Raw genomic sequence first — 13,985 nt, forward strand, 5'->3', positions numbered from 1 at the left:
TCAATGCAAATTAAAACAGATACTTGTATCCATTCAGCGCAGCAAATCCTTCTGTATTCAGTTCTTCCCAACTGGGCTAGATCAAGGATCCAGTATGGTAAACCTTAATTCAGTCTGAATCAGGGAAAATGGAAATAAAGTGCATGTGATGGGTAGAGACAAATGAAATTAGAGAAGGGTGTTCACAAAAAAGAAAGCAGATTAAAAAAGGAACTAAGAGGAAAAACTCCTAAGTATAAAGAAACCAAGTGGAGAAAGGTAATATTGAAGGGGATTAAAAATAAAAGATATGGCTATATATAAAGATGAAATGATTCTTGAGCAGTGTAAGAATGCAGAGAGAAATGAGCTAAAGTGAAGTTAATATGAAAGGAAAGTAAGGAATGGAAGACCAAAAAAAGTTGGAAGAAGAAAAAGTCCTAGAAAGGAAAGGGGAGGGCGAACCCATTTTTGAGAAAGTTGCAGAGCATTTTGAAGAAAAACAAACAACACTTGATCATTATGTGCCACTGAACATCTGAGTTGTCTACAGAATTTAATGTTATGCACATATTTATGCTTATTTTTAAATTATCCAGAGATCCCAGATAGAATATTAAAATGTTCAGGTAACCAGGAGGTGTGATCTTAGAAGTCTTTGGTGATTCACAATTCTGAATTTTTTTTCTACTGTTCAAGAGGTAGAAGAAATCTTTAGATAACTTTAAATTCTAATAATCTGAGTTCCTTTACACAAGTAGTGACTCTGATATATTGGGACAAATTGAATTTTAGTTGCATGGATGAGGATGTACAGGCTAATCTTCAGTTTACTTTTTAGGTTTTGTTTAGCTGAAAGCATTCACAGCAGTCTGGTGAATTATTTCTATGTGGTGTGCTGGCCAGGACCACTGGCACTTGTGGTGGGCTCAGTCTCACCACCCCTTCTCCAGCTACTGTAACATTGATGCCTTTCTGGTATCTTATTTAGATAATTGAACTTTAAATAATTGGATTGACTTCTGCTGCTTCAGGGTTTCTGTGGTTAATTCTTGAATAGAAATACCAGTTAGACCATTTTTTTTGACCATTTTTTACCATTCTCTTCATGATTCTTGCAGACCGGAGTACTTGGGGCAATTTGTGGCCACCGGTGCTAATGCCTTTGTCCCGTTTGTCTCCTCCCCTCAGGAATGTACTACCCCACGCAGTCCATGTCCCGCTTTGTCCGGCCGCCTCCCTCGGCTGCCGAGGCGGGCACCCCGTACCTGGAGCCGTACGCGCCGTACCTGCCGGAGCGCGTGGTGAGCCCGCAGTACCCGCAGCCGCAGCAGTACCCGCCGCTGGCACAGCCCCTGTACCCCCCGCACTACGACAGCCGCCGCGTGTACCCCCCGGTGCCACCCTACCAGCGCGAGGACGTGGTGCGGGGCAGCCCCGTGCCCATCGACATCCCGCCCGCCGCCGTCACCCCCTACGTGCCCGAGGCCAGAGACAGATACCAGCAAGCAGAGGCGTATTGCCCGGTGGCTCCGCACCTCGGCCAGATCAGGCCTTCGTGCCACAGGGTTTGTGCTGCATTTTGTACTTGTTCGTCCTTCCTCTCCTGCTGCTCCAAGTTGAATGTTATTTCGGTGAGGGCTTTGTGAGGAAATAGAGGTTTCCACTTGAAACCTGGAAGGCAATTTAGTTACTGGTCAACTCTGCAGTTGTAATGATGTTAATATGTAGAAGAGCAGCAGGTTGCTATTTAGTGCTCAAAGTAGAAAAGCATTGGTAAAAGGCATTGTAATTGTCTCATACAGCCCTGGTTTCTCCAGCAAAGATTAGGCTGGAATTTAATCTGCACTCCTCTGCAGATTAAATGCAGTTTGTGGAAATGGTCATTTCTGCATTCTTGTACTGCCCAGCTGTGATTGACCAGCTCTGTGCTTAAATAAGAAATATTAAACATACATTTCATGATAAAGGAATTGAAAACAACACTTAGGAAATTACTAGTTTTGTGCAATAATGCTTCAGGAGCTCTGTAACATATTTCTGTCTTCATTTCAGCCTCATCCCAGCCTGGATGAACTTCACCGACGAAGGAAAGAGATCATGGCCCAGCTGGAGGAGAGGAAGGTGATTTCTCCACCTCCTTTTGCACCGTCGCCAACCTTGCCTCATCCTTTTCACTCAGAGGAGGTAAGCATATTTTGACAAAAACGTAATGTGCTGGCATGTTTAGAAAACACTTTGGAGTTTTTGTGTGCTGACAGGTGAAGGTAACAAGAAAATCAAAACAGTACATCGCAAGTGTGTGAGTGGATTGTGGATTTTGTGCTCCAGGTGGGAAGCCCTTGCAGTGTAGTCTCCAGTATCTCAACTGGCTGTTGATTCTCTGATCTACCACTGATTCTAAGCTATCTGCTCTTGGTGCAACCAAGAAAATAAGTTTTGAGCTATTATTAATTGAAGTAGTCTTCACAGTTACTGGACTTTACTTCATTTGCTCCTGACATTCTTAGAATTAAGTAACAGCTTGATAGAGACTTTTTTTAACCAAGGTCAAAATACCACTTTCATGCTAGCCAAGTGAACAGTCAGCACTGGGAGCGTGGCCAGGTGATCAGAATTTCATGCACTTCATGCCTGCTATGGCCCAATTCCAAATGGTGATGTATCTGATAAAAAAATAATCCTGGTGGTGTTTCTCAAGTTCACTGCTGTTGAAGTAAGGGGGGGTGGCTGTGAAGCTGCTTCTTCCCTTCGCTTACAGAACCAGGTTTTTGTTTTTGTACAGTACTTGGATGAAGACCTGAAGGTAGCTGGGAAATACAAAGGAAATGACTACAGCCAATACTCCCCCTGGTCCTGTGACACCATCGGCTCCTACATTGGAACCAAAGATGCAAAACCCAAAGATGTCGTGGCGGCGAGGAGCGTGGACATGGCGGTACATGGGGATTAGGGGAAAACAGAAGAAAAGTGAATACTTCTGTGGGTTGGGAAGGACTTTCATTTGCTTTTCTAGGGCTTGTATTAGAGCTCAAAAGTGCATTGCAGTCACAGAAAGCATTTGTAGGTGTGAAGAGTCCTTTGTTTTCAAAGTTGTCAACAGTCCTACCCTGGTGTGGCTGTTACCAAATTCTGGATCTAGATGCAGGATAACCACTCTGCTCTGAAGGCATGAATAACAAGGATATTTTGCCATGATTCTTTACACTTAAGTGAAATCCCAAAAATACTCTGTCCTAGCAACTTGTTAATTAAGCATGGCCATCTGTAGCTTCTTGTACTTCTTTCTCTCAGAGGGAGATGCTGGAATTTAACTTTGTTCTGTTAGTTACTGGTAAGATGTATTTAGTTTTTACTTGCGGGACTCTCTGATTGATGTCCATGAGAGTACCCAGAACTTTCATGAAGCTGTTGACAGAAGCACAATTATAACATAGTACTAGGCTGTGTTTTCTTGAGGGCAGTTTCTAACTCTGTGTTGTGCTTATTCAGCCCTTCACTGAACCGTGGGTGTCAGGCTGTGATCTTGTTTTGTGATGCTCTATTTTTGCTGGGTCAGTGATGCAAAAGAAAGGGGCTGCTAGGGTGTCATTGTTGCGAGTCATGAATGGAGAAGAAAAGAAATAGGAGTGTGAAATACCACCACTATTTGGTTCATTCCTAACATTCAAGCAGCACTCAACACAAGAAATAGGCTTGGTAGCCCATGCAAGTATGAAGACATTCAAGTCTTCCAGAGAAAGAACCATTTAGCCTGAGGGACTGTTTTACAGAGGTGCATCTGTTCTCCATCACCTCTCATCTGCAAAAGTGATTTATCATCATTTATATATTGTCACTGTCACAGTGACAATCTATAAGGGGGCCAAGGGAGGAAAGATTTCTATCCAGAATTTATTCTTCTGTGGACAGGTGCTCACCTGTTGCAAACTCTTAACCAAATAATAGGATTTTTTGGTCCAGCTTCTCAAATAAGCTCCCCTTTCCCCCTCTGCCATGTTGGAATTAATGTGTCTGATTTCTGTCCAGTGAATTGCTTTCCTGTAAAATCTCGACGATGCTGTGTGAAATGGGAGCAAAAAGGAGGCTTTTTCACAGAAAAAGGCATTTCATCTGCAGCTTTGGCCTTTTTACCTGTGCTCTTGCTCCCAATCCTGCACCAAGTGGTTGCCTGGAGTTACAACACTGTCACATTTGACCTGGGGAGGGACTGAGATTGCTTGGAATCGGATTATTGCGTCCAATGGCACCATTCAGGAATCAACAAACAGCTCTTGGCTTTCATCCCTGCTGCTAGAAAACTGTGCAAACAAACTGTAGCTCAATTAAGGAAAGTAGTAGAGTTCTGGAGAAGCAGCCTCCTTTTTCATGGCTAAACAAAGCCTTCTGCCCCAGAGCTAATTTTGAAATAGGCAAATAGGATCTCCACTGCTCTTCAGTTTTTGTCTCCTCACAGGAAAAAGTGCTCAGGAAACCTTTACTGAATTAATTCTTCAGTGAATTAATTCTGCCTTTTTTATTGTTCACAAGAGAGATTCCTTTTTTCATTGATGGGAATAGCCTCATCTGAGAGTGCATAATGCTGAATATTATGCTGATGGCATTGCAACTTTACTCAGTAAATAGAAATAAATTAAAATTGGTGCTAGCATCCTATAGCATCAAGATTGGAATTCTGGGGAAAAAAATACATTGTAAAGTAGTGCTGCCTCATGCCTCTTCTAGTTTCCAGGTGTTACATTTCTTGACTCTCTAACTTCCAACTGAGTTTTTACTGCTGTTTTCACCTGCCTCAGGAGAGAGAGCATTTATCTCTTCGTATGCTGACCCCTTATGGTGTTTAAACATGAAGCTTAGTTAGAAACCTACCACCTAAGGAGTCTTTCTGCTGTGCCTTTTGCAACCGGACTTGTCTATCTCGCGTTGGCCTTTTTAGCCACCAGTGCACTTGTAGCAAATGTGGGTAGAGCCCTTCCCAAATCTTCGTTTGCGAACCCTGGCCATGATGAGTTAGAAACCAGGATGTTCCAAGCAGTATTGGTCCTTAATGAAAAATGTGCCTGAAAAGATGTATTAGACACATCCAAGTAAGTGCTGTACTGAAAAATTCCCATTTTGAGTCGTTTGCAGGCTGTTAGTGATACAGTTCTTAACAGTGGGCTTCAGAGGAATTTCTTTTGAACTCTAGAAGGAACATATATTCCTCAGAGAGGCCCACTGATGTCATCTTTGGCTTTATTTAAGGAGGAGGTCTTTTCCCCCCATCTGTTCCCATTAAACTTTCTCTGTCTTCATTTGCATTTGCTGCTGTTCTCTGCTGCTGGATTTATTCACAGTTCATTATGCAACCACTTCCCAGGGGTGTAGTAAATGGTCATGTTAAGTCAGACCCTTAAAAAGACATCCCCTCTAACAGCGGAGTTAGAAACTAAAGGGCGGGAAGACTGGCTGAAAGCTCAAGTGACTAGAGAATACAAGAGTTACTCTCCTGCTGCCAGCATGTGGTTCTGTTAATCCCCGAATGGGTCCTGGAGTGCCTTTTCCGTGTCTTGTGCAGAACGTGGACAGCAAAGCCATGCGTGAGCAGCGGCTGGACCTGCAGCGCCGGGCGGCCGAGGCTGGCGATGACGATCTCATTCCCTTTGGAGACCGACCGACTGTGTCGCGCTTTGGGGCCATCTCCCGCACTTCCAAAGCCATGTACCAGAACTCCGGGCCCATGCAGGCCATGGCGGTTCAGGGAGCTGCCACCAAATCCATAATTTCAGGTATGGCCTGCGCTCTTGCATTTTGCTGGCTGTTGCTGTTTTCCATAGTGCAACAGTTGAAGGCAAGCCCTGTAACTTGTCCCTTGCCTTAGAAGTATAGCTGAGGTATGTGTCATGCCACTAAAAATAACTCTAGGGAGGGTTACACTGAGAAGCCTGAAGAAAAAGGCTGCCACTGCTTTCTGAGGTCACTTGGTCTGTTCAGCCTGGAGAAGAAGAGACTGACGGAGACCTCATTGCAGTCAACAGGTTAATCACAGGGGGAAGCCAAAGGGCAGGCACTGATTCTTCTCTGTGGTGACCAGTGACAGGACCCGAGGGAAAGGCTGGAGCTGTGTCAGGAGGGGGCTCAGGTTAGGTTTGAGGAAGAGGTTCTTCCCCCAGAGGGTGGTCGGGTACTGACCAGCCTCCCCAGGGCAGTGGGCACAGCCCCAAGGCTGCCAGAGCTCCAGGAGCATTTGGACAATGCTCTCAGGGATGGAGGGGATTGTTGGGGTGTCTGTGCAGGGCCAGGAGTTGGATCCTTGGGGGCATCCCTTCCAGCTAAGGTTATTCAGTGATTCTGTGACAGGTTTGTGCACATGCAGTGTATGTCTTAGTGATTTGTTGTTGCTGTATGGACAAAGTTACTTTGTTCTGCTGGTCCATCTGAGGTGAGGCTTATTTTAAGTCTGTTGCAGTAGAATCCAGAAGCTTAGGGCTTTCCTAAATACATGATGGAAAACCATCATGATGAAGTACTGTACTGCTGCTCTCCTGCTTTATGAGTAGCAGCTCCTGCAAGCTTAATGCAACCATTGCCTTGTGTACTGTTAGGCAAAGCAAAAAAGTAAGAATAGTTCATTTTTACACACCTATTTTCTAACAGTATGTACAGTGTTGCTGTCTGTCAGACTCTCAAAGATGGTCTCTTTCTTGAGGTGCACTAAATAACCTTAAGAAATATTCTCTCAAACTTCCTTCTAGATTTTTCAGGTAGTAACTTTCTAGACTTTATTACAGGTAGAACTCTGACTTCCCTGAATACTTAATCTTCAAACTGTATTTAAGTAGGTACGTCAGAATTATCAGTCAACTCTTGAGTCTTTTAGGAACTGAAATAGTAAAAATAACTGCTCTCATAGTGGCTGTAAGTTTGGTTTTGTGTCCCCACCTCCCTGAAGTCCTTCAGTTTCATACTCTGGAGGGCTGTCACAGTGTTTTGGGCGCATGAGACCAGTCATGTGGAGTATTTCTGTGTTCATTTAATCAGAAGAAATGTTAGACTTCTCACTCTTAGAGGATTGGCCTTTCTTGTTGTTCTGTCTGTCCAGTTCTATGTTGGCTGAACTACTGGAAGGATAGTTTTGTAGTAATGCAACCTGGTTTTTTTCTGTTCACTGGCAGACTACAGTCCTTATGGAACTCACGGTGGCTGGGGAGGCTCTCCATATTCTCCTCATCAAAATATACCTTCTCAGGGACGTTTCAATGACAGGTAGGATCGCTCTACTTTTTTCTTTGCCTTTTTCTAAATTTTCTTTATTTTTTTCTGCACCAGCTGAGTAAAGCTTTTTTTTTTCTTTTCTAGAAATCTCCTTCTTTTTTCTTTTCTAGAAATCTCCTTATTTTTTTCTTTTCTGATCCCAAAGGGAGAGGCTGTCCATGTCGGATGTGGCTGGTCACGGGAAGCAGTTGCCCTCAGCTGAGCGGGAGCAGCAGCTGCGCATGGAGCTGCAGCAGGTGGACCATCAGATCAGCCAGCAGACGCAACTGCGGGGACTGGAGGTTGGTACCAGCCCTTGGAACAGCGGTGAGGGGTGCTGTGGAGAGAGGTGAAGCTGGTAAAGCTGCTTTTCACGGGCTGATCTTTCTCTGACTGTCACAATACTCAGTAAAAACACTTAATTCCGTGATGCCAGGCATCAGGACTATGGTACAGGTGTCAGCCTCTGCTTGGCAGCAGAACCTTCATGTGCAAATCAACACCATGCTTGACTGTGCGCTCTGCTCAGTCGTGTTTGCTGTCATTCTCTCACTCCCTCTCTGTTCATCTCTCTACTCAGAAGCAAAGTCATGGTGTAGATGCCTATTCCTCCTGGCTTTACTGCCATGGGAGATGTCTGATTTTTTTGTACAGAAGGCCATGACCTTCCTCTGTTTCATGTTTGGCTTTGTGTTTGTACCTGTTTCTTCCTAAATAGCACAAGCCACAAGAGTCAAGAAAGTAAATATGAAATACATTTAGCTTGAAAAATTAAAGCTTAAAAGTCTATGTCTCCTCACTTTCGTTTTTAAAAGAATTAATGAGCTGAAGTCTTTCTGTTTTGTGAGACACAGAAGGAGAAGTGTCAGGGCATAGTGAAAGAATTGTTTTAGCAAAGTTTAAGTTACTGTTTTCCTCCTAGGAAAAGTCAGTAAATATTTATCAGGAAACTGTTCTAGGTACTTCAGCAACTATTCATGTTAATGTTTCCACTGAAGGAATTGCTGTAAGTAGTGGATAGCAGCTTCTACTGAAGCAATGGTTACCTAAGAACACGTGTTAGAGAAGGGTTACTGCAGATTAGGTGTCAGAGCTCACAATTAAGTCACAGGAGCAGTTGCAGTAATATGCAGTACTTCGTTACTGGAAACATAACTTGTGTTCTTGTGCTCTTGTTTGGAAACAAGAGAAGAAAATATTTTAGATCTTCCATTTTTGCCTTTGCCATAATAGAAGAGTATTGGAAAGTTGCAAAACCCCCATGAGTGGCCTTCCTCTCCTGCTCATCATTGTTGGGATTGTCTCAGTGTTAAATCTTACAGAGTTGAGTGTTGAGCCTTGATTTTACTATTCATTTGAAGTTGGCAGAACTACTCAGTTATTTTGAGTAACAACAGCTCTCAGTTTATCTCTTGCGTTCAAAGCTGCAAGTAGGTATTAGAAATCCAGGAGGCTTCATTGATTTACCTCTACAAGGTTGCAACAATCACTTAATTCACTCAGAGCACGAAGAACTAGATCATTCTGCTTTCTTCCCAAATGAATGAGCATTTCTTCTTGAAGACCAGCCACATGTTGTGTTGTGTGCACTACTAGATGTTGTGTTTAAATGCAGAGCACACAATTGCAGAACTGGTTCCCAAGTTATTAGCAGATTTTTGGAGTGGCTGACATGGCTACTGCTTTGAGTAACTTGCGATCTGTGAATGGCTGCAGCCACTTGCTTCTCTCTGTTCCTCTGTCTGCTAATATGGGACAGTAGAGAGATGCATATGGACATCTACATGTCTCAGGATGTTTTATACGATATGGTCATAATTCTGGCTCTCCTATAGAACTTGATAAATTCTGCTGTAAAATAAAGCACTAGATTGGCTTACCTGCTGTTACATGTTGTCCAGCAATAGCTCACAAAAGAGTAGTGGTTTTGTTCAGGGTCTTAATCTTAGTTTTGAGAAGGGAGTGGTATGTGAGGAAAGCACATGCAAATTTATGGCAGTAAAAGGTATTTAACCCTGCTTGTTTAAAGGTCTTTGTGAATAGACCTGTTGAAACTTGCCTTGGAAGTGGTTTCGGTTGGGACATTGTGAGGTTTGGAGAGAGAAGTTGGTTTTGCAAACGAGCAATACTGTGGCGTTATGGCCTTAGAGCTCCCCCGTGCCCGGTGTCTGTGCTCAGTTGTGTGTGTGCTTGGCTTTATGCATTTAGGCTGTTAGTAACAGGCTGCTGTTGCAGAGGGAGGCGACTACCCTGGCAGGCCAACCACAGCCCCCACCCCCGCCTCCCAAGTGGCCTGGGATGATCTCAAGTGAACAGCTGAGCTTGGAGCTACACCAGGTGGAAAGGGAAATTGGGAAGAGAACCCGTGAGCTGAGCATGGTGAGTGCTGGGGGAGTGGGAGTCAGAGAGGTGAAGAGCCCTGTAACCCTGGCAGAAAGGCTGGATGCCCACAGCTGGAGTCATCCATCTCCCTCTTCACCTCTTTATTCTTCAAAACCTCCTCAGAAGTTTCTCCAGTCTTCTTCATGAAGATTTTAATTCTAGCCACTTGAAAATGCTGTTATTTTGTTGCCATTTGAAATAAGTGTGGCGCTGAAATTTGTTGGAAACTAAACAGTCTCCAAGGTCAGTGTGCCATGAGTCCCATAATCTGCCTTAACATAGGAAACATCATCTGCAGGTACAGGCTAGTGTTCAGAAGTCTGTGTGCTGTTACAGTCTGTGGCCTTCGCTTGTTGTTACAAGGATCATCCCTTCCTTTTGGGAAATACTGTGTCCCGAGAGGATGAGCAAATCTTAGTCTGTTTTTGTCTCATGGCTTTTGTGGGTTACACTGCGTGACTCCAACTGACAGGCCTTCATCATCGGCCCTAAGGGATGAAGTCTCCAATTCTTCTAACGCACCGTTAAAGAATTTTTCATCTGTCTTTTCTTTAAAGGAGAGCCAGTCTTCACTGGATATGAAAAACAAACTGGGCACCGCTAAACAGACAGAAAACGGACAATTAGAGCCACAAAGCAAGGTTCCAGCTGAGGACCTCGCACTGACATTCAGGTAATATGGGCCTTCAAGCTGTCTTTGTAACAGGAGAATAATTTCATCCAGGGTCACTCTCCTGTGTGAATAATTCCCCCCTGCCTCACATCAGCTCTGATGGGGAAGCATCTACTAGGAAAAGAGGATACAAATCAAGTTTTTATAGTGCAAGCATGAATTAAGGACTGCTTTAGTTGATGAGTAGGTGAGTGGAAGGAGACTTAGGTAAATTATATAACAGAAGACTTGCAAAGTCTGTCAGACCAGGAGTCCATCTCGACAGGATTGGATGATTAATAGGGAGGAGCAGGAGATTAACAACAACCGTAAAAGAAATCTCTACCTGCTATATTGGTTTCAAAGAAAATAGCTGTCCCAAATGTGAAAGGAAAGTTATTCCACCCTGCTAAGGTTTGTCATGTGGGTTTGTCCAGGAAGGTACGTGACTTTGAAACTAAGTTCTGTTTAATTTGTAGGCAGTTATCTTTTTGTGTGGAGATGCTGGGATTGATTTCAGTTCACATTTAATAGACAGTTGGAATAAGATGTTGGCTCGGAATGCTGGAAATGTCCACAGCAAGTATTTTGAGATGGCCACAAGCATCTGTGCGTATTCAGACTAGTATTGAACAGAGAAGCTCAGATGTCATTACGTTTACATAACCTGATGTGAACAGTTTGGAATCTGGATATTTATTCAGAAAATGTGTCCCTCAGTTGCTGATGAAGTTTGCACTTTCTTCTTATAACCCATTCTTGAGTTCTGCACTGCACCATTAGATTGAAGCCTCCAGAGCAGGAACTAGTTTTTTCATATGGAACTCTGAAAGCAATGAAATCAGAACAACCAGTTATGTTTTTTACATTAAAAAAACCCCCAAACATAAGATAAACTATCCAGGTGAGTTAAATATTCTGGAATGTGTTCATTGAAGTCATTTTACTTGAAATAAAGGAAAAATCTCAGTAATTACTTCTTTTCACCCACTTCCCCTTTCTCCTGAACCTTCCCCCAGCAGTGATGTTCCGAATGGATCGGCTTTGACACAAGAGAACATTGGCCTCCTGTCAAACAAGGCGTCGTCTCTGAGCCTGTCAGAGGAGCCTGAGGGAGGAGGGGACAGCCACGACTCCCAGCGAGCTGGAGTCACACCCACATCTGCTCCATGAAGCCAGGCCAGCACACCCCGAGCTCCTCCTGCCAGGGTGGCAGCACCTTCCATCACGTTTTTTTCCAGGGGTAATTGGAGAAAGCCAGGAGCAGCAGCAGTAGCAGAGCAGCAGGTCCAGAGGCAATGTGCACAAACACAACTACTAGAAACAAATCCTGCACATAGTTCACATTAACGCATTTTTTAATTAAAAAAATGAAAATTAGCAGTATCTGCAAGCAATTCAAATTAAATTTGTTTTTGTTCTGTGAATGAACTTTATTTTAATAACTTTGGACGCCTTGAATCCCAGGGCTTAAAAAAAAAGATATTATATATATACTCTGTTTGATTAATTGTATGATCTTAATGAAGTAGGTTTTTTCTTTTATTTTGGTATTATTACATACCCAGTGCATAATTCCTTATCACCTTAATTTCTCAATGACTAAAACAATCTGGCCGCTTCCTTGTGTGGCTTAAGAGTAAACAAGGAATGAGGGTTGGAGAGTAGCTGTGAAATTGCAGTGTCAAAAGATGTGCAGCAAACTTCATTCTTCCCATTGTGGCCAGGAGCTGAACCCCAGCTTCTTACTTAAATCATTGAATTTAAACTACAAGTGACAGAATCCTTGCAATTCAGCAGGTGTTGTGGTTTGGTTTTTTAAAGGTGGCATTGTTTAAGGTCTGTATGTTAGAAATTGGCACCTGAGAGTCAGCCTGCAGCTTGTCTGTCAGTGCTGCAGTGAATCCTTCCTGGATGCTCCTTTCCTAAGGAAAATATTGCATCAAAATGGCCACTGGAGGTGCAGGACAAATCCTGCCAGAAGTACTGGGAAGCAAATTTGCTTGATAGATCCAATGCTTCTCCAAGTAGATGCTTTGTAAGTATAAGTTGGAGAAGCCATCAACCTTTTTTGATGTTTTCTTTAAAAATTAAAGAAATAATAGATCTTATTCTTGCTGCACATTTTTTGACTCCTTTGACATACACTGGGGTGAGACCCTGGATACAAAGAACCCTGGAGAACGATTTTAAAGTGCTGCTCCCTCTGCACCTTCTTGGCCTGTGTTCTCTTTTTTTTTTTTTCTGGGTTAGACTACTAAATGGAAAGCACTGGTTATGTAATAAATTACTGCATTGCTTTGGTTGGGTAAAGCAAGAGTTATTGAATTTTCTTGGGTTTTAGTTTTTTTCCTTAACCTTAACTCCTGCTGAGGTCGTAGCAACCTTGGGCTAAGCTTTGCATTCATCATACTGTTAAATAAAACAAAAGGGGGGGTGGGAGGGGATACAGTCCCACTATTGCCTACCAGTAGGAGAGTCCAAACAGAAGACTCTTTTGAGTAGCAATTATTTAATTTGCCCAGTCAAGGCACCGCGTTTATATACTATTTCACATTGAATTTGATTATGCCCTACAGACCTGGCTGGTCAAGGATTTGATACACATATTGGCTTGGGATTCGAGCTTTCTTTTTTATTTAAATAAAAATTTATATATAAATATATATATACATATATACATAGTTATATCTGTATATATATTGAGTATGTTTTAAGAATTTTTTCGCATGAGCGCAGCTGTTGTGATCAAATGTCTGGGAGGTAGAAGCACTGAATGGAAATAAAGGCATTTTTCAGCTCACACCCCCACACTCTCCATATGTCTTCACATGGGTTTATTTCACTCTTAGTTGAACTTTGGCCTCTTCATTGCCAAGAGTAGTTTGAGGCTTGCTTTGTTTTCTAGCCCCTCCTAACTTTGGGCAAAGAACCATCTTTGCACTAGAGCAGCTTCACCTCCAGCTTGTCCCCACCCATCCGTACCTGCTGCTTGAGGCCAAGCATTCCAGCCGCTCCCCTGGAGCCCAGCAGGGCTGGGTGGATGCAGTTGTGAGTCTGTTCCTCCCTTCTCTGCTCTGGCCAGGAGGATGATGAAGGTGTTTCCCTGGCTGCCTGCTCTCTCCTCCCATCATTTAATGCAGAGCACCACCCTCAAGTCAGCCTTCTCCTTGGGTTTAATTAGTTTATACCTTCCTGCTGTGTCTTTATTAACACAGGAAGCTCACCTTAGTCAAGATAATTAGTCCAATATTCTAAACTAGGAGGACAAACCCCAAATGTTCCTTTTTTTGACTGTAGTAATTGTGGATGTAAAATTAATTTTCAAAGACGGTTACAATAGGTTTGACTCCAACAGATTTATTTGCAACACTAGGAAGAAAATGTGGAGGGCAAAAACCTTTTTACCTTTTATTTAACTAGTTCCCTTGCCAAATTAGGGATTATTCCTTTCTCCACTTTTTCTACTGGGAGGAATTCTGCAGTAAGAGCTACTCAGATTGCTGGCCTGCATATGGTGACTGCTTCCAAAACTTGGGGATTAGAAAAGAGATCTTACTGTTGTTTTGTTTTGTTTTCTCCTTCATCCAGCTGTCCGTGCTGTACTTTGTGCGTAGTGTCCTTGTTGTGATCAGTGTGTCCAGGTGAATGCCCTGTTTGCCCAGAATTATAGTTTGGCTTGTTAAATAGTGTGTTTAATATCTACTAACAGTATTGATTTTTAGCTTTGGTTCTTCCC

General features: G+C 43.0%; 1 protein-coding gene across 1 annotated transcript in view; it reads left to right on the forward strand.

The window, feature by feature from the left end:
- Window positions 1-13,051, forward strand: part of RC3H1 (ring finger and CCCH-type domains 1) — a 55,188-nt gene extending 42,137 nt beyond the window's left edge. The window contains 9 exon segments of the mRNA XM_027665333.1: window positions 1,171-1,547; window positions 2,035-2,166; window positions 2,765-2,917; window positions 5,537-5,747; window positions 7,134-7,224; window positions 7,379-7,514; window positions 9,421-9,591; window positions 10,152-10,267; window positions 11,266-13,051. Of these exon segments, the coding sequence (XP_027521134.1) occupies window positions 1,171-1,547; window positions 2,035-2,166; window positions 2,765-2,917; window positions 5,537-5,747; window positions 7,134-7,224; window positions 7,379-7,514; window positions 9,421-9,591; window positions 10,152-10,267; window positions 11,266-11,419 (1,541 nt within the window). The 3' untranslated portion in view covers window positions 11,420-13,051.
- Window positions 13,052-13,985: the final 934 nt, after the last annotated feature.

Source organism: Corapipo altera, unplaced genomic scaffold (genome assembly GCF_003945725.1).
Source record: "Corapipo altera isolate COAL_440 unplaced genomic scaffold, ASM394572v1 316, whole genome shotgun sequence".
Taxonomy (NCBI): Eukaryota; Metazoa; Chordata; class Aves; order Passeriformes; family Pipridae; genus Corapipo; species Corapipo altera.